The 21550-nt window shown below is 43.5% G+C and overlaps 1 protein-coding gene across 1 annotated transcript in view; it reads right to left on the bottom strand.

Moving 5' to 3' along the window:
* The window catches only part of LOC147017282 (uncharacterized), a 350244-nt gene that overhangs the window by 307493 nt on the left and 21201 nt on the right, over nucleotides 1-21550 (bottom strand). The window contains exon 4 of the mRNA XM_085847971.1: nucleotides 1795-2038. Coding sequence (XP_085704097.1) covers nucleotides 1795-2038 — 244 coding nt within the window. The remainder of the gene's footprint in view (nucleotides 1-1794; nucleotides 2039-21550) is intronic.

The raw sequence follows: 21550 nt of genomic DNA, 5'->3' as shown, positions 1-21550 counted from the left end.
CCGGGCAACACCGGGTACCTTTGTGGGAGGAAGAAGGGAAAGGATGGAGGTGGGAGGATGGAGGGAAAGGGGTGGGATCAGAAAAAGGAAGGAAAGGGTTTAGGTGAGAGGAGGAGAGGAGGGGTGAGGGGGGGTGGGTGGCAAGAGGGAGGGAAAGCAGTGGGGTGGGAGAAGGCAGGGGAAGGAATGAGAGGAAGGACCCAGCATTGCCCTGCAATGCCAGTTACCTTTGCTAGTCTAATATATATAAAGAAGAAAGTTTGTGTGTTTGTTCATTTATGCATTCAGAACCTGCAGGAACCAGTGCAACCAAACTTTGCATGGCTGCCTCTTTCATCCAGAAGAAGGCCAAGGGCTATGTTTGGATGATATATGTATATATATGTAGATATATCAGATAATTAATTGGTCTTCAGGCCTCAATCGGGTATTGTGCTTATCCACTCTCTGTGTTTTTTTCCCCTCTGGCAGTGATCCAGTAAAATGTCTTGTGAAGATTATGTATTGAGGTTGTCGTGATTTCTGGTCAACAACACAAATTTAATTATTTTTGTGTTTATATGTGCTCCTGTTATTAAAAAGATTGCTTTACATGGGTTTATTATAACACTTCCATGTTGAGGCCTCGAGTGACTATGTTCTTATACACTGTCTGGAATTTTCCCAGAAGCAATCAAGTAATAAGTTTTGTGAAGATCACATGTTGAGGTTGTAGTGATTTGTTGCATTTAAAAAACAAAATTAATGAAAAGAAGTTAAAAGAAAGGAAAGCAGTCCAAGTGCATTTTGCAAAGCCCAAGATTGGTAATTCATACAAAACCATAGGGCCAACTTTCCCCAATTTGTCATGCAGGAAATATTTAAACACATATTTCATTGAATTTCCCCAGGCAATGCTAGGTACTTCAGCTCGGATCATAATAAAAGGAAGATGATTTGTAGTACCGGCTACCACCAAAGGTGGCACTATTTCCACCACATATCAATGTTGGAGTTTGGGGGATATCCACATTTCCTTCATTATAGTAAGAAGAAGATACACTTATCTAACAAATTGGAAATTGCTGTGGAAACGATGGGGCATCTGTCTAAAAATATCAACATCCAAATTATTGTCTTCTTTTTAAAATTTCATCTCAGATAATAATGACGACATATTAATGATACATGCCGTGAAAGATAATGTTCCAGAACATGAGGTTATTAAAGATATTTTCAAGATTCAAAAATGAGAGAATCTGCAACGGTTTGTCTCTTTTGATGGAACTGGAGTAAAAGCAAAGAAAGTGAAATCAACAGAAAGGTGAAACAGGGGGTTAAGAATAGTTTAACAATCATTAATCCAAATAATCAGTTAAGGATCTAATACCCACTTTGTGGAATATGAAGAAACCAAAAGGGAAGAAAGGTAATAATGCTTACCATATTTCCATGTTTGAGATACAAAATAAACAAGAAGCAGCAGAGGATCATCAGTGCCGATGAAGGAAACTTTAGAAGGAAGAGCAGGTGCTACACTGTGGTTCATATCTATAGTCTAAATCATCCTGTCATTGCAAAAGCGAAAGTATCACATCCCAAGACAAAGTGAGTAGATAGAAACCGACATGACTTTTCCATCACTCCCCACCCAGAAATGAATCAGATGTTTGCATACAGCTGGGAACTCATGAATCATAAAAATTGTCTCAGATTTGAATCACAACCTCAGGGTGAACTCCAATCATGGGCAAAGAAAGGTCGGTCTGATGCACGTATTTCCATTTTACATTAAGGGACATCAGCACCACCTACCTGCAATACGGAGAATCGCACGCTCTGCTGGATCCAGCACCGATTCGTCTGGACGGCGCTTTCCACGTTGATGTCGCGGCAGATTCCAGGGCAAGGTGTCTCCACGCAGGGCCAGTGAATCTGACTTCACACTCAGTCGGTCTTCATCATCTACGAGTCCGGCGAGGTCGTTTTCGTCTCCAATCTCAGTAAAAAGGCCCAGGTCAGAGGAGGACATGGACCGCTGGAAGAGGCGGTTAGATACCTGCAGACAGGGGTGAAGTGTTTGTGTGCAATGAGCTTCCTTAAAGTTCAATGTTATAATTGTGTGGTTGCACAAATCACAAGTTCAACAGCTTCCAAAATGGAGAGGGAATTCTCAATATGCATTCCACAATATTTGGAACCACTGATTTATTACATAGACAAATGCTTCACCAAAACCCTCCATAGACACCATGTATGCATCAGTCAAAACCTCCCTTTATGTGTAAATAATAAATAAATGGCCCATTCTAAAGAGTAATCGATTAACATTGTCGAGGTGTATAACAACCGGATACTTCGAAAATTAATGTAACTGAAATGGCAATCAAGTGAAGTCATAAAGGTAACCAACTCAAATGTTATACCATTTCCAAAATATTTTGGCCTTGTACAACTCCAAAAGCATGATATACATTGCTCTGCAAAAGTCTGAAGACGTTTTCCATTCTTCTTTACTGATGCATAAAGAAACTAAAACTTTGTGTTCAATGCAAATACACCTTTATGAAAAAGAAAATCTCAATCAGATAACCAAGGTTATGCACAACATACCTTGATATGAACAAATAGTGAGTATGTTCACTATTTTCCTTCAAAACCATGCATTGAATTATACAAGCAACACTTTCAAATAATTTTGTTCTAAACACTTGTGGAATAGTGTTCCATGCTTCTTCCAAAACATTCCAAAGATCAGCTGAGTTGTTGGATGATTTGTAATATCACCAATTACCGGTCAAGGCGATAATACCGGTAAAGTTTCTCCACGATCTGTTCACCTTTTTGTAGAAGATTTTTGTAAATTAAAAAAAAAATGGTTGCCATACCATGTGATCGATGATGTCAATTTATTTCTCTGTGGATCAATTTATACCAAGATGACCCTCAAAAACTTTCGTACTCATCGTATATAGCATTCTACGCATGCAATTATGACATCATAACGAAGGCACCTATGACATCATAAAAGAAATCACACTTATTCCCCATGGGGAGTACTTGACAAGTGCAAAGTTTCATTTTTTTCCATGGAACAGTTTCAGACACAGAGGCCCAATGTTTCTCCTTTTTTCCAACATGGCTGCAACACCATGTGACCCATGACATCATAATTATCATTCAAACATTATACATGAGTAGTCGCATCTATGGTGAAAATTTTGTGTCAATTCGACAAGGGGTTCCAGAGAAAAAGGAATAACAAAATGCAGATAGGAACATACATACGCATGTGCAGAACTGATCGCTTAACTCCACTTTTCACTTCGCGAGCGCAGACTAATTAGCCTGGACGTACGTAAGTATGGCCAGACAACACAAAAACATAATACTTCCAGCAACTTTGTCAGCAGATGCATAAAAATTTTGTACCTTGCTGCAGTCAATACATCATCAATTTTCACCAATTTTCGAACACCACTTGTGGATATGCACCCACAAACTTGAAGTGAACCTTCTCCGTGCTTAATTGTTGGTTTCAACCATGACTCTTTACAAGTTTCAGTTTTTTGTCATCTAACATATTGTCTTCCATGAGATGCAAATAACTGAAACCTTGACTCGTCTGTCCAAAGCACCCTTGTGCATATTTTAGCCTTTCAGTCTTGGTCCCCTTCTTATGAGAGGTTTTCTTACTGCAACACATTCTTTAAGTCCTGATTTAAAAAGTGACATTCGTACTGTTGATGGATGGACGACGACACTCGAGTCTATTCTGTTGTCAATTTAATGGTTGTCTTCTTTCTTTTCATTTGGGATATTTTCTTCAAGTATAGGCCATCCAGCTTTTTGGGTCTTCCAGTCCTGGGTTTGTCAAATACAGATGAGGGATCAAGTATGAAAAGTGGGATTTTAGCTTTATGAATGGGTCGAGAGGAACACCTGATGTTAATCATGAGGAACACCTAACAATAAGTCATCAATTCGATTTGATTGGTAAATGTGATGGATTAGCAACTACAACATTTCATATTAGCTGCTATTGCATATACTTTACTTTGAGCTGTTGTGATCACCAGTTCATGAAGATTCAAATCAATGCAAATTTAAATTTGCTAAATGATGAGCTTGGTTTCTTCTCACCCAAACGAAGGTGAATTAGTAACACTCAACATTGTAATAATAGTAGAAAGCACCCCCAGGCAAAAATGCCACAGTTATAACTACAATATATGAGAGAAATTCTCTCATATACTTCGGCCTTTCAGTCTTGGTCTGTCTTTGGGCTTGTGATCCGAGGTTCCTGAGTTCAAAACCCACTTTTTGTTGAATTAATACCAGGTGGGGTTGACTCTGCTTGTCATCCTTCCGAGGTCGGCAAAATGAGTGCCAGCTTGCTGATATCCTGTGTCAGAGTGACGACCTGTCCAGGATCGTGCCCAATAGCTAAGGAGACTGCTTCGGCAGCACCAATGCTCTGCACAGAGTATGGTCCCAACGTACTCTACCGGACAAATGTTTTAGAACACCCCCATTTTTCAGCAATTACTGAAATTTAAGCAGTTCAATTCCAGTGAATAACCTGAAATAGTACAAAGCGAAGCAGTAAACTGCCAGAGGTTAACAAAAGAAGTTTAGGTTACCAAAAACTGAAAAATAATGTAAATTTCAGAGTTGTTCAAAAAGGCCCATTTCAGCGAACAACTAATGGGTTAGCAACTGCAGCTGTTCTACAGCAATGCAAGTAAATTAAGCCTTGAAAATTGATGCAAACAATTCCTACAGGTGTCCCAACTTTTGTTGATTAGTTACAAACCCTCTGTTTATATGCCTAGTGTTGGCTTATGGTTCGGGTGGTGGGCTTTGGATCCTAGGGTCCTGAGTTCAAATCCCGTTCAGCTGTCGAATTAATACCAGGTGGGATTAACTCGGCCTGTCATCCTTCCGAGGTCGGCAAAATGAGAGCCAGCATGCTGGTATACTGTGTCGGAGTGGCGGCACGTCCAGGATTGTGCCCAACAGCTAAGGAGACTGCTTTAGCAGCACCAACGCTCTGCACAGAGTATGTCCCAATCTACTCCTCCTCCTCCTCCTCCTCCTCTGTCTATACAAAAGCAGTGTTGGAACAGACTGTGTTGCTGCACCCGCTGAAGCATTATTTGGACAATATTGCACTGCAGGAAGTAGTATATTGCTATCATAATGGTGAGTAAAAGACAATCAACAAAGGAAGACAAACAGACCATTATCTATATATTACTAAAACTGTCATCATGTATGTATGTACGTTCCCAAAATACAGCCAAAACAGTGCACGATAGCACAAAAATTTTAGGGCCACCTTACTCACCATTCTCCTGTGGTGTGCAGTATCAAGTCTCATTCAAATCAAGCAACGAAAAAAATTATGAAAAAATAAATTCCCGATTCAGTCAAGTACTTTTCAGGAGAATTTGATCAATGCAAACAAACTCAGCGGTATAGTTCGCTGGAGCCTATCTCCCCCCCCCCCCCGAAATGATTTTTTCATCAAGCGCTGTCACAACGGGAACCCAACGGGTTCACGGGTCATCTAGTAACCCTTAAAAGTGTAGGTCTTTCCTTTAGAGAAATTGCAAAGCAGCCAAGGTGTCAGTGAGTACAGTTTCCTACACCATCAAAATGCACTTCGAAACTTGAGGAAACTCTGACAGGAAGAGGTCTGGCAGACCCAAAGCCACAACACAATCAGAAGACAAGTTTCTGAGAGTCAACAGCTTGCATGATAGGCGGCTCACAGGACAGCAGCTACAAGCACAGCTTAACACTGGTTGAAGTAAGGAAGTCTCAGTTTCAACTGTGAAGAGAAGACTTCGAGCTGCACGTTTGACAGGTCGGGTGGTAGTAAGAAAGCCATTGCTAAGATATCAAAATAAGAAAAAGAGGCTTGCCTGGGACATGAAGTAGCCAGTGGACTACTTAAAACTGGAAGGTCTTATGGACCGATGAATCAAAATTTGAAATCTTCGGTTCATCATGCAGGGTTTTTGTATGCCTTCGAGTAAGCAAAAGGATGGTTCTTCAGTGTGTGACACCAACTGTCAAACATGGAGGAGGAACCATGATGACCTGGGGCTCTTTTGCTGGATCCAGTCGCCGACTTGCACAGAGTGACTGGCACCCTGAACCAAAAGGGCGACCATAGCATTTTGCAGTGCCATGCAATACCCTCTGGTCCATGCCTAGTTGGTCAGGGGTTCATCCTACAGCAAGATAACAACCAAAACATACCTGCCAGGCTGTCAGAACTACCTTGGAAGAAAAGAACAAGACGGTCGGCTTCAAATCATGGAATGGCCAGCATAGTCTCCAGACTTAAACCCGATCAAGCTGGTTTGGGATGAACTGGACAGAAAGGTGAGTGCAACACATTTGTGGGAACTTCTGCAACAGTGTTGGGAAGAACTGTCCGAATAATATTTGATTTCCATTATCGAAAGAATGCCACGAGTTTGTTCGGCTGTTACATCTGCAAAAGGTGGCTACTTTGAGTCAAAAATTTAGATTAAATTTTGTTCAACAAAACGATTCCATGACTTCTTTTTTATCTGCAATTGTGTATTTATTCTATGCTTTAATTTCAGAGTACATGGAAACATTAAACTGCTTAAATTTCAGTAAAAACTGGAAAAATGGTGTTGTACTAAAACTTTTGACTGGTAGAGTATGGATGGATACTATAGTTGGTAACAGGTCCTACTACAGTCATCTGCAGAGAATTATGCTATTTTTGCCTGTGCCAGTAGAGGTTGAGTAAATTGTTGATGTTCATAACATTCATATATTGAAACTCCTGAATGAGTCAAAAAATTTTGGACAGTGGTGGATATTTATAATTCTTGCAAAGGATAGCTCAAATATTCTAGTCATACATGATTGCATTGTTTATATAGATGTGAAAAAGCTATTAAGAATAAAAGATGTGAAAAGTCAGTGAAAATAAGCAGTTTTCACATGATGGCAGACCAGAATGACAGACTACCTCTTCTTTCACTCCAGTTTGACATGGATTGCATGGGTCCTGCTTCTCAGATCGGGGTTTAATTGCTCTACGGCAACATCGCAAAATGATCCTATTGCGGTCGCATGCAATTCTTGGAGATAGGATATGCCGAGAGTGGAAGTGGTTCATTATAGGTGAGGGAAAACTCCATTCCGCAGGTAGAAAGTATGTCCACGAATCATCGCAGTTCAGTTTTGTGGTTATTGAGAAAAAAAATAAAATAAAACCACCTGTTAAATAAAAACTAAAAACTGCATAAGATGTTTCCCAACACAAACTCTTTCTTCTCTCTGGAATTGGACACATTTTTGACGAAGTTAAACAGTGCCGACATATATTCATCCCTGTCAGACATGTGGGGGTGTTGGCGACACAGTGCGTGGGAAGAGCCATGTGGCAGCGTAATACTGACCGACACGGTATAGGAGCCGAAGAGTGCCGGGAATGTGCAAGGGATCCGAGGGGACGAACGAAGGCGCTTTTTGCGCAGAGTCTCCCATCACTTGGTGTGATTTTGAAATTTCAGCTCAGCTTGTTTCCCAGTATCAATACGATTAATTGAATGATATTAAAGGTCATGGAAGTGGAACCAGATTTCAGGACCCATTAATGGGGTTCACATGCTCGATGGCACAAGCAATAAATATTCAGGCAGGCCTGGTTTAAAACATTATCTCACAAGTTGAGGTTGAAATGCAGGTTTAAGTTAAGATTATTTGATCATGGAAAGGCACATGACGAGCTGTATGAACGAGATGCGGTGCTTGATGAGAAGCAATTAATTACTATACTATATGATTGTGAAAACGAAAAGGAGTTCTATCCTACAGAGAAAGCTGGGAGATGAGATCGCCACTCTGTTGGCGCTAGCAGCAGAATACTGAAAAGGGGGTAATCCGCCTTTAAATGCAGGAACGATGGGTGGGTGGAGAATGGTGACAGTTTGAGAATGATTCATCTGATCAGTCTTAACCCTTGGGTCTTGGGATGCACTTTTGTAGGGAAGAAACGCCTGCGAAGGAGGCAAAAATAAGTGGTTATCATTATTTTGGAGTATAATCTGAGCAAGTAAGGGAAGTGTTTCACAAAATCATCCACAATTTTTTTTTTGACCCAAATCTGATGCACAAAAACAACATGATCTATGTTGTACAAAGACACAATAGCAGACATGGATATAGCTTGTCTCACATAGGCAGCTGCTAATACAAAACAATATGTTCGCGATGAATAGTTGTCGAGGTATTGATTGAGAAATTTGCGTGAAGGTCATAATTCATTATACTTCAAAAATTCATTATTCATTTCCCACCGTGTCAAAATACCATCTGCTGAGGGGGACTCCTCAGCAAAGGGAGGACAATCATTGTCTTTATAATGAGGCCTTTGGGTGATGAGAGGATGTCACGAGTCCATAAAAATGTTCCACCAGAAGTGCCGTGACAAGGTCTCAGAAATGAACGGCTGCCCCAGTGCACTTTTCATAAAATGGCCCCCAAACAAAGAGGCAGGTGCATGCATGTGCTTCTGACGCAAGATGTCTGTTTTGTGTCCCTGAGCAAGTCTGCATGCGATATATTTGTTTAAGGCTTAGGTGAGAAACTGTTATTATCCATTTAACAGTGTGAGCCGATCAGATTATATTTTATTTCATTTTTATTCATTGTTCTTCTTACTGTGTCCCCATTATTATTGGTTATTTAAAATGGTTGCTTTTAAAGCGTATTTCAGAGCATTTTGGCTTAATGGATGTCGCATCAATGGAGATGGAGATGGAGGTAGGTAGAGGGGTCACTAGAGGGCGAAGTTGAGACACCACCCCAGCATCCCAACCCCACCGAGCAGCTCGGTCTGTAGCACCAGTGTTGGAGAAATGTCCCAAGTGGTTGAACTCCTGGCCCAACTGACAGCTATACTGAAGGCCAAGATAATCTCTCTGGCAGCGAAAATGAAGGCCGGGAAAAATAGAATGGAGGCCGAGCTAAAGTATCAAGAAACCGCATTGCGAAAAATGGTGGCCAACATGTAGACCAGTACCAAACCATATATGTGTGTGAAATGGCAGATATCGATGTGGTTGGGGGGGGGGGTGGAGAGGCTGAAGTGGTAAGACTGTCGAGACCACATGATCGGTGGTGTGGAGATAGACAGCAAATCGTTGAGACCCCAATGGTAGGGAGGTGTGTAGTGCCCAGTGGAGCCAATGGTGGGGAAGAATGCAGACCCCATGGTGGACAAGAGTACAGACCTCATCCTGCTGTCGGGCCCAGGACCCACTAATGAGAAATAGAAGCAGAGTGCAGCACAAGAGGAGCTGAGAACAAGGCTCAAGGCTCAGAAGCCTCCTGAGGTGATGATGGGTAGTAGCAGCAAATGACTGTTGGGCAATGAAGAGCAGAGGGGACATAAGTTCATCTAAATTTGATGTTCAAATTGAGTGGGTTAATTATCATTTTAGGGAAATTGGAGAAAAGTTTGAGAAATTTCAGAGAATGGAAATTGAATATGAATGAATCCTTATGATAATTCACAAATGTGTGTGTGTGTGTGTGTGTGTGTGTGTGTGTGTGTGTGTGTGTGTGTGTGTGTGTGTGTGTGTGTGTGTGCGCGCGCGCGCGCACGTGCTTATCGTGATACTCCTCCTACAGTTCTGGGCCGAACGCATACAGACTTGCTGTATAGGATCAGCATTGCCCCAATTAGTGTAGAGGGGTATTTTTTTTTTAATCTTTGCAGGTAGTCTTGGTGGGGGGTGGGGGGGGCGATGTAAATTATCCATGTAAATGTGTTTCATGTAGCGCTGCTTCACATGGGGGAGGGTATTACATGTCTCCACCCTTTACAATACAGTATTCCTGTCCCCATGTTTTCCAGTGCAGTGAGGTGTTTGAATTATATAGCGAGAGGTATTTTGAATTATACAGTTGAATAAAGACAAGAGCATAACCCCCTCCCCCCATGGCCGCTCCCATAGAGAGTGGGTGCTTCTAGTTGATTACAATTTGATGACTATAGTGATGGGGTGTGTCGTTCTCCTCTTCCATTTTCTTGTTCCGGCAGGATTTGGAATGAGTGGAGGATGAAAAAAATGTGCTGATGCGTGAGTGTGGCAAAATGTAAATGAGTGGCCAAACTTTAGGTGTGCATGGTGCAGAAAGTGAGTGGGATGAAAAGTTGTATAAGAGCAACACCCCTACTGAAGGAGCCTTCAGTTAATGTAGTTGAGACAGGAGGTTGGATGACTTGGAGAATGGAAATTGCAAAGCTGCTGGTCATTAGACATGGCAGTTTGATGGTTGGAATTAATAGTGGGAGTGAAAAAGTGTAGTTTATGGGCTTGAAGTGTGGCTCGAGAGTTAGAAAGAGAATTGTGCTTGAAGGCTTGGTGGTGTAATCGTTAGAGTGTCTGCTCCATGTCTGGAAGGGTGGCCATTCAAACCCCAGCCGAGTCATGCAAAAGATTTCAAAAATGGAATGTGCTGCTTCCGTGCTTGATGCTCAGTATTTAAAAGGATAGAACAATGTCAGTCCCCATAGGTTGGCATCCATGAGGAGGAAAAAAAATCCTTCATAGGAAATGCCCCGCTGCATGCGGTGAGAAATGCAGCACCATTGTTGTGGTGTCGCTGGTACCCAGAGTGCCCTGGGAAGTGACGGCACTTCCCTCAAGTTCAGTGGCCACATCTGTCTCGTATAACAGTCCAGTGTTGTGTCTCGTGTATCCATATGTATGTCCAAGTGTGTGAGAAGTGTGTGCGGCAGCTCCACAATGGGCCTTAGATCTTGTTTAAAAAAAAAAAAAGGACACCGAGTCTTGAGAACTCTTGAGCAGCTGAGAGTTGCCAGGAGAGCGAGTTACCTTATAAGTGTCGAGTTTCTGGCCCAGGTGCCGAAAGAGAGGGCCGATGGTGCATGAGTGCCACGAGGGCACAGTGGGTGCCAGGAAGAGCCCCATGGTGAGGGCCAGAGAGGACCCCACAATTAGTTAGGAAGCATGGAGTTTATGCTCCAGGTTCGCTCCATGGTCTCAGTTTCCACAGCACGAGAGAGCCAGTTGAGGAGACCTGAGTCAGAGCCACACTTCCTAATCTTCTGATTGGGCCAGAACACCGAGCTAGGAGAATTTATGAGGGCCATGCAAAAATTCACATGATGGGACCAGCAAACTAGTCCATAACCCCCCCCCCCCCAAGCCTCAACCCACCTCTCCCAATTCTGCCATCTCCCCCACTTAAGCTCGCTGTCATCCCCTCCCCCCCCATTCTTCTTCAAGTAACCCCCTCCAAAACCTCAAGTCCTCAAACCCCACCCCACTCAACCCCATGTCCTCAACCCCCCTCCCAACCCCAAGTCCTCAAACCCCTCCCCCAAAAGCATCAATCTTTCTCTCTTGATTCTGTCTCCTCTCTGCTTCCCCCACCCCCATCCGAACTCCCTGTCCTCTCCTTTCCCCTTTCTGTCCATTTTTCAAAACACGAGAGAATTCTTACACCATTTCATATTATTTTTCCATTACCTCATTAAAATGGTGGAATGTTTAAGTCTTTCCCCTCCCCACCTTAATTTTGTTCCAGATGTGGTCTCCGGAGTAAAATGGGGGATACACTGGAATTGTTATCTCATAGTACGTGTTAGCGTATATGTGGTGCAGTTGCCGCAAAATGATAGTGTTTCGAGCAGATTTTTGAAAGATCTCATCCTCCCCCAACCCCCACCCCACCCCAATGTCTGTGTCGAAGCCCTGCCTCCCCCATCCCTACATTAATGAGCCTTCCATATCGTTTATCTGTCCTTGTATGGTATTGCTTTAGCTGCAGGGAAATCGGCCAGAATTTTCAAATCACAAATCAGAGTCGGAACTCTCCTCACATACCAGCTAATGGGCACACACTTTCATATGTGAGGCTCAAGGCCAGCCAGGCGTTCCTGCCAGTGGATCCACCATGGTCATTGTGTCCATAGATGCAGATTCACACTGAAGTAACTCCGTGGATGGGGAGACATTTTCGTCCCATATCCGCCAAAGGGGTGACGGTCGATGAAGACGCATGACTTTAACAATCGGATGCCATTTAATTACCAACCTCACCTACTCCTACCTCCTCCTAACCTGCTTTCTCACATTCCCCACTTCTCCAGGTCTCCATTCACAATCTCGCGAGATATGACCCATGGAAAGTCTGTGGAATTGCCACTCTTAAGTGATTGTGAGTAACCAAATTGTGTTTATAAATGACCGACCCTAAATTAATTATCTTCTTCGTGATGCAAAAATAGAATGCTAAATTTAAATAATGACAAAACCGTTTAATTCACAATTTCATGAGATGACAGAATCTCGCGATATTTTACGTGACAGATGGACAGACAGACATAACAAGCATATTAATATAAAGACACGTATAGTTACGTGCATGAAAAGGGGTGAGAATCCCCAATAAATACACGAGTTTTATAAAGGCAATACATCATGCCTGCATTCCTCTGTGTAACCATGTGGGTGAGGTTTGATTTTAATTAGATAGAATTCCGTAGACATCATGTGAGTCTGGTTTCCCCATTTAACCTCCCCAACCCCACTCCCTTCATGGTTATCATTATCATTCCTCCCATTTCCTTCACCGCTTCAAGTTCACACAATTCCTTGTGCCCGAAACCATCTGCTCAAAATTGGCATGGAACTACTTGCAACGTGCACAGACACACAATGCCCCAATATATTAAACCCTGCTGGCAACACACCTCTGAAAGACCAAGGTACAGTTGGGTGAAGTTCAGTTTGCCATCAGTTTAGTTTGCATTGCAATAAGTAGGAAATTAGTGCTTGATGGCAGCATGGCCACTAAGTTGGTGATTAGTTTGGTGCAACAAGGGCAAAAGAGTGACATACTCATGAACATGACTATATACTGTATATATATATATATATATATATATATATATATATATATATATATATATATATATATATATATATATATATATACATATATATACACATTTCGAGTAGGGGTACCCGGCATTGTCGGGCAACATCAGGTCCCTCTTCTCACCCCAACCCCTTCCCCTACCTCTTCCCACCCCACCCCTTGAGGGACAAATTAATCGGTATGTTCAGTTATGAAGTTTCTTGTAGAGCGCTTGCAAAGTGGCTTAAGCACTCAAACAAGCACTCCATCATAAACCGTTGATAATGAACGGCTGGCTTGGTAAGTACTAGCTAGCTGCTTGGTAACTGAACACACCACTGGACATCTCAACAGCATACAGTACATACAAAACACCGACAAAAGGACATTAAAAAAAATTAAACACTTCAAATATTAATCATGAGTATTTTCCTTATCATCCATGATATATTGTGAACTGTAGTATCTGTCCGTGTGTCCGTGTGTTCGTCTGTCTCTCCGTCTGTCTGTCTGTCTGTCTGTCGTTTACGGCGGAAACTTCCTCACACTGCATTTGAAAAGCTCAACATTCACTTTTGAAATGACGGGAACAGGCATGAATAATGTTGATGCTAAATTTTATTTTGCAAGCAGGATATTTTGCCCTCTTTTTAGACAAATCCAACCTCTGCCCCACCCCATGTGCATCACCATTTTGTGGTGGGTGGTATAAGTAGCTCAGAGCTTTGGTTCTGAGCAAAACCAATTGACCTTTTTAAAGACCATGAAATATCATTTAAATTGACAGATTAACTTCAACTAACTTTTCCCATCAATGGGGACAGGTACTTTTGCAATGGGTACTCTTCCTGGTGCATATACGTTTTAAATATATATATATATATACATATACATATACATATACATATACATATACATATATATATACATATATATATATATACATATACATATACATATACATATACATATACATATATATATACATATATATATATATATATATATATATATATATAGTCATGAAGAAGGTAAGTGACAAAGAGCAGCAGGCCACAGACTATAATCGGGTCAAAGATGAACAATGAGAAAGGCATCACAGATGAGTGGATGACTCCATTTCTGAGTAGACATCACAAACTAATGGATGCAAATGAGTGGACGATGAATGGATGACTCCAAAGGCTCAATTTCTCACTCTTCATGTACTGCTCTTACACCTCCCAAATCCCAGAAGTACCTCTAGCTGCAACTTCCCCTCCGCTCCCACCTCATGTTTGTCTGTGTGTTGACCCTCTTCCAAACAGTGACAACTCCATATACATCTCTCTCTCTCAGGTGACATGGACCAACTTTTAACCGCTTAGCCCAACTCTCTCTCTTCCTCACATGTGGTGATTTTAATTGTCAGCATGCTAATTGACTGCGTGTTATTACCTCTTTCACGAGCCATGACACTTCAGCAAATACCTTCTGTGCCTCCATGAGACTGACTCAATCTGTAAACTTTCCCAACTGGATTTCTGTCAATGGCAAATTCTCCCTTCTGGATTTGGTTCTGACCAACTTTCCGGCCAATGCCTTGTGATCTTCCTTTGCTCCAATTGGTTCATCTGATCATGTGCTTGCGAAGGTCCACATCTCTCCAGCTGTTCTCAGCGAACAGCCTCAGTGTGGGTGAGTTTGGCAGTTCACTCAAACACACTGAGAAAGACTGCAAGCAGCCATTGCACTTCACAACTGCTCTCCTATATCTACATTCTATAGCCCCTGATATTAACTCAGCCTGGGAATTCTTCCAGAGAAACCTGCTCTCACTTATGCCCAGATTCATTTCATCTCATCTTCAGTTATCATACCAATCCTCCCACCAATGGAACACTGAATCCCTTAGTGAGGCAGTTTCCTTGAAACAACTTGCATTCTCCTCCTGGAAAGCAAATCCAACTGAAGGAAACCTCAGATCATTTCACAAAGCCTGCAACATGTCAGTGCCCACTCTGAGAGTCAGAAAACAATATCAGTCCAACCTCAAGATTGAACTTTCAAACTTGTTTCCCTCCTCAAAAACCTGGTTGTGCCTTGCTAAGTCTTGTCTCTGGAGAATGTTCCCCCTCAATTCCTTGCCTCTCCTCAAATGGCACTGCAACTGATTCTGCTCGTAAGAAGGTTGAATGCCTCAATTCTGTGTTTGTTTCCAAATCTTGTGTCACTAAACCCTCACTCTTTAAACCGAGCCAACCCAGTCACGCCCAACTGCTCCTGGACTCCATGTCTTTTTCACTAGAGAAGGTGGAGAAGTTTCTGACAACCCTCAATTCTGATTCTGCAATTGGACCAGACGGCATCAGCTCAAGTGTCCTAAAAACCTGCTCTGCTGCTCTTGCACTTCCCCTCTGACCTTTTCACCCTATCATTTGTCCTAGGTCATATTCCATCTGTTTAGAAATCTGACATCACTGTGTTAGTATTACATTAAAAGGTACAACAACTAATCTCCTTAATGCAAACCTATCAGCAATTACTTCCAATCATCAGGAGGTCATGGAATTCATCACCGCAGATGAGACAAAATCATTCCTACTCGACAACGACCTCATCTCAGATCATCAATTTGGATTCAGACCAGGTTACACCACCTTGGATATGCTGCTTCTACTCATCAAACAATGGATGGAGGCCCTCAATGTCAGACATGAAATCAGGGCTGTCTCTCCAGACATATATCGAGCTTTTGATACAGTCTGGCATCCTGCTTTGTTCTCCAAAAGCTCTGCCTATGGCATCCAAGGCCAACTCCCCTCTTGGGTTACTAACTTCATCCACTCTCGTAGCCAACATGTGGCTCTCAACGGAAGCCTTACATCTCCTGAAGTGCTCCAACGCAATGTTCTCGGTCCCATCCTATTACTCATATTCATCAATGACCTGGCACTCTTGAAAATTGTCTTTATATTTTAGCTCATGACTCCACCCTCTGCCGCGACCTCCCTCATCCATCCTTCAAAGACAGGCAGCAGTCTCTTCCCTCTTTTCAGACCTTGACAAAATCACAAGTCAGTCAAACACTTGAATATGTCTTTCAATCATGAGAAATCTCACACACTCTGTCTGTCTCTGCCTGAAAGGACCATCTAGCAAACCCTCCCATCAACTTTGTAAACAATTCTCTCAAATAAGTTTAGTCAATCAAACTATTGGGTCTCACTCTCAGCCATGATTCTTCTTGGGCAAACCACATTTTAAGGTTGGCCTCCAATGCTAGTCACCAACTGGGCATCCTCCGTCATGCAATGTCCTTCCTTGGCACACCAAAACTGTTATCCACCTACAAGGCCTTCTTTCGCAGCTTGATAGAGTACCACTCTCCCCTCTGGGATGACGATACCCTCTTCTACCACCTCCTTTCTGGTTTTGTACCCTCTGCTCTTTCTGTGCTCCACCCCCCCCCCCCCAGTTTTCTGCAATGCGCATAAGATCTGTCAACCTCATCCTTTTGGTGAAACTACCAAAATCCAGAATCACTGCTCACCTCTACTCACCCCAGCTGTTCACCACCATCTCAGTTGGCAAATCCCCTCTTTGGCTTCCTCATAGTGGGGGTGGATTGTCTCCCATCCAAAACTATATTTTCTACTCCCATTAAACCAATTCTCCCCCCCCCCAACCCCCCAAAAATTCCCAGTTTTTCCTTCCTGAGAGTTTGTTTGAGTATCTTTCTTATCCATCCCCTGCAATCTCCCCCACCCCTCATCCCTTGTCCGTCTCCATCAATTTTGTCCCTCGGTTTTGAATTTCCTCCTCTTTCTGCTGTTCCTTTTGTTCTGTTGTGTCTTGATCCATTCTCTTTTCTCTCTCTTCCACAAGCCTTGACTGTATACAGAAGAAAAAAAAGGTAGATGACTCAGAAGCTACAAACCTGCCCGAGTTGGGGGAGAAACAAGCTGTAGGATACGGCCTGCTGCTGAGAGATACCAATAACATGGAGAGGCTTGGACTCGATCACCTCCAAGGGAGCAAGATGGGAAATAGCTACACTCGCCAAGAGTTGGGACCCATACTCCATGATACTTTAGGTGAAGGCTTTATAGACAGTAACAAGCTTTGGGTGGCTGAGAATGTCCAGCCATGTGGAGAATACCAGAGCATTGACTTGCCTTAAAAACTAATTTTGAGATAGGGTTCATCAAAAAAGGGATGTGAGAGATTGAGGCCAAGGAGCTCCAATAGTTATACTTTTCTACAGTTACTGGAAAAGCAAAATGGGGGTTTCAACAGCTAATCTTTGCAGAGAGACAGTCCGAGAGCATTAGCTTTTCTTGCATCGAGGGGTATGTTCCAGGTTTCTAACCAATGACGTTTTTGTATGCATACTGCAGCATTCTGCATCTCATGTGATGTACTTTTCTACATGGGGTGGAGCCATCAGCAAAATGGTTCAAAGGATTCTCCAGGAAGGTGTAGACCAAGACCAAGAATGTAGGTGGAGACCAAGAATGAGGTTGGTCCTAAAACTCTGTTGCTGTCTTGTGGGATACCAGCCTCAAGAGAGAGTTCACAAGACAGAACACTGTTGAAAGCAATCCGTTGTTTCGCTCACAGAGAAAATTTGATAATTCAAAGAGGGGTCTCTTGAATACCATTAGCAGACAAGTTGGAAAGGATGGCTGAGTGCCAGACAGTCCCGGAAGCTCGAGAGATGTTCAAAAAGATGATCACACATTTGAATTTTTGTGCATCAGTCCAATGTTTGGTTTAAAGAAGCAATATGTCCATAGTAGAAAATATGAGGAAAAAGCTGAACAGATGTTCAAAGGCTAGAGAGTTGGAGAAAATATAATACTGAAGGCCTGCAGTAATGTTATATTCCATAGCTTTGCTTATGATGGGGAAATGATGACCGGTCTGTAGTTGGAACCCTTCTTCTGAAGAGGAGTGATAGTCTAACTTTCTAAGATGAAGGCAGGAGACATTTTAAAAAGAGCTGGAGAGCAATGAAGAAAAAGGAAAGGATCAGGCCATGTCAGGAGATGTAACGGTCCTTTGATCAATCAATCCACAATGGCACATCAGAGTCATCCAACCAGGAGTTTATTCATCAAACCAAAACGCAGCAATTCGAGACATCCATTCCTCCTTCTCGCCTTCCCATTTATACCCCCCAGAGAGAAACTCTACAAAGGTCCTTCCTTATACAAGTCGCTTATGTTTTCTCTCCGATTCTACATCTGGAAAATTCTCAATCATTCCATACAGGTCAAAAGACTAACCCCAACGGTACAACCTCTTTTCCCTATTACACAAAACAATTTTTAGAATACAGTACATAGCGTACATCTGCAACCATTACCATCATATATTATAACTGTGCATGTTTCTATCACGCCTTCAGCATACCAACATTAACCTCCCGCTATACGCATACGCTGCCCAAGAGAGACGGAAGTAATTTGTGACAGGCCGAAGCACAGTTTTTGAGGATTATATACTGTATGTTGTCAATGCTTTTTTTTTTTGCATACCTTGTTGAGGCTCATATGAGAGCAAACACACAAAACACATCAAGGGGGGCATGAGACAGGAGGGGAGGGAGTGGAAAGGTCAAAATAGTGGGGAACAGAGACATTTGGAGATCTGTGGAAGGGAGAGGGATGGGATGGGGAACATGGGGAATAGAAGATGGACATTACAGGGACTTTAAGGAAGGAAAGCAGGGAATTTGAAGGAGGAGGGCTTGGGTGGATTATCGTCGGTAGAAAAGATCGAGGATTTGGATTGGGGGTGACAAGAGGTGGTGGTGAACAGCTGTTTTGAAGGCCTGGAGGGAAGGATGGGAATAAATAGAGTGAGGGAGTTTATTCCAAAGGCGGGAAAAAAGAGGAATGAAAGAGTGAAGGTGAGCAGTGATTCGTGATTTTGGTAGTTTTACCAAAAAGGGGTTGTTGGCAGACTTTGAGCGCCCTGCAGAAACGTGGTGGGGACAAATCGCAGAGAGAGCAGGAGGGGCTAGGCTGGAGAGGAGACGGTAGAAGACAGAAAGACCACCGACCAACCTGCGGTGATTGAGTGAGAGGCCCAAAGACTAGGCCTCATTGCGGAAGATGCCAATGATCCGAAATGTCTTGGTTTCTACAGCGTGAAGCCAGGAAAGGTGGGAGGCAGGAGCACCAGCCCAGAGGGGAGAGCAGTACTCCATCAGGCTGCGGACAAAAGCTTTGTAAGTGGTCAGGAGCTCAGGTGGACCGAGGAAGGACCTTGCACGACGGAGGATTCCCAGTCGGCGATTGGCTTTGGAGGTGAGGTTTGAAATGTGGCTTTCCCAGGAAAAGTCATGGCAGATAGTGAGACCCAGAAGCTTGAAAGAAAGGACTTCTTCCAGAGGATTGTTGAGAAAGTGGATGGTGGGGTTTTCTAAACGGTCCTTTCAAAGAGACATCGTGAGAGTGTGAGATTTGTCCAGATTGAAAGACATGTTCCACGTGTTGGACCAGTTTGTGATTTTATCCAGATCAGCAGTGAGCGAAAAAGCTGCTGCTTGCCAGTCTGAGGGATGACCGATGTTACGGCAGAGGGTGGAGTTATCAGCAAAGAGATATAGAGGATTTTCCAGAGTCGGAGAGATCATTGATGAAAACCAGAAAAAGAACAGGGCCCAGAACGCCACCTTGAGGAACTCCAGACTGGACATGGAGAGGGGATAAAAGAACTCCATTTAGGGCCACACGTTGACTGCGACAGGAGAGGAAGTCTGCGAGCCATGGGTGGAGATGGCCTTGGATGCCATAGGAAGAGAGTTTGGTGAGCAGAGCAGGGTGCCAGACTGTGTCAAAAGCACGTGATATATCCAGGAATGTGGCTCGGATTTCCTGTCTGGCATTGAGGGCTTCCATCCATTGTTGGGAGAGCAGGAGCAGCATATCCAGGGTAGAGTGACCTGGTCTGAAACCAAATTGATGACCAGAAATCAGGCCATTGGAGAAGAGGAAGGATTTGATGTCTGAAGCGATGATGGATTACATAACCTTGCTGATGATTGGGAGAAGGCTGATTGGTCTGAAGTTGCAGGGATCTGTTTTTGCACCTTTTTTGTGCAGGGCAGTGATGTTTGCTGATTTCCAAGCAGATGACAGATGGCCTCGAGCAAATGAGAGGGTGAATAGAACAGAGAGAGGGTGAGCAAGAGCAGAAGAGCAGGCTTTGAGGACACGTAGGCTGATGCCATCTGGAGCGGTTGCAGAATCTGAGTCGAGGTTTGACAGCAAGCTCTCAACTTTGTCAGGAGAAAAGGACACAGAGTCCAGGGCAGTTGGGTGCGACTGGGTAAGGTGGGTAGAGAAAGTGATGGGTTTTGGACACGAGATTTAGCTGCAAACACCGAGTTTAGGCATTCAGCTTTTTCACGTGCGGTATCAGCAGTGCTGCCATTTGGGGTAAGGGAGGGGATGGAGGGGGAACATACAGCAGAAACAGATTTGATTAGATGCCACCAGGATTTTGAGGAGGGAGAGAGGTATGAGAGTTCAGACTTGAGATGAGAAAGATGTTGTTTTCTGGCTCTTCTGAGGGTAGATACACACTTGTTCCGAGCTTTATGGAAGGAACTGAGATTGCCCTCAGTTGGGTTTGCTTTCCATGAAGCAAAGGCAAGTTGTTTCAGGACAACTGCCTCACCACAAGCTTCAGAGAACCAACGGCGGGAGGAAGGGGAGGACAACTGAAGACGAGAGGGGATACATCTGTGCATGAGGGAGAGCAAGTTTCTTTGAAAGAATTCCCAGGATGAGTTGATGTTGGAGAAAGTAGAGGTCGGAGACCAGTCTATAAGTTTGAGGGCTGCTTGGAGACCCTGCCAGTCGGCTTAAGTGAAATGCCAGACTCGACGGCGGTGAGGTGGTTCTCTGATAATAGCCAGAGAGATGTCCACTTTGACAAGGACGTGGTCAGAAGAACCGATTGGAGCAGAGGAAGAGCAGCAGATATTGTCAGGGCAATTTGTCAAAATCAGATCCAGAAGAGATGGAGCACCATTGGTTGAGATCCGGGTCGGGAAGTTGACCGATTGAGTCAGTCCCAATGAGTCGCAGAAAGCTTTTGCTGAAGTGCCATGACAGGTGAGAGAGGTACCTACACCTAGCCAACTGGCATGATGACAATTGAAGTTGCCACATATGAGAAAGAGAGAGTTTGGATGAGAAGATAGAAGCTGGTCCATGTTTTCGGATAGTGAGGTATAGATGGAGTTATCACTGTTTGGTGGATGGTACAGTACATATATGAACATGAGGTGGGAGTGGAAGGGAAGCCATAGCCAGAGGTATTCCTGGGGGTGTGGGGGAGTGAGGGCAGTGCATGGAGAGTGAGGAATGGAGTCTTTGATGAAGAGAGCAACTCCTCCACCAGGACGAGGCTCAGATCTGTCATACTGGAGGAGGGAGTAACCAGGGAGAGATGAGCCTGGTGTTGGCTCAGTGATTAGGGTGGCGGCTTGGGATCCTAGGGTCCTGAGTTCAATCTCCGTCGGTCGCTGAATTAATACATCAGGGGGTTGACTCAGCCTGTCATCCTTCCGAGGTGGGCAAAATGAGTACCAGTTCCAGTGTGTGTGGAGTGAGGGCAGTGC

Source organism: Eptatretus burgeri, chromosome 11 (assembly GCF_056783735.1).
Source record: "Eptatretus burgeri isolate ZD-2024b chromosome 11, Ebu_testis_v1, whole genome shotgun sequence".
In the NCBI taxonomy this organism is placed as follows: domain Eukaryota; kingdom Metazoa; phylum Chordata; class Myxini; order Myxiniformes; family Myxinidae; genus Eptatretus; species Eptatretus burgeri.
Note: the sequence above shows the minus strand (reverse complement) of the source record. Positions and strands in the feature narration are given on the sequence as shown.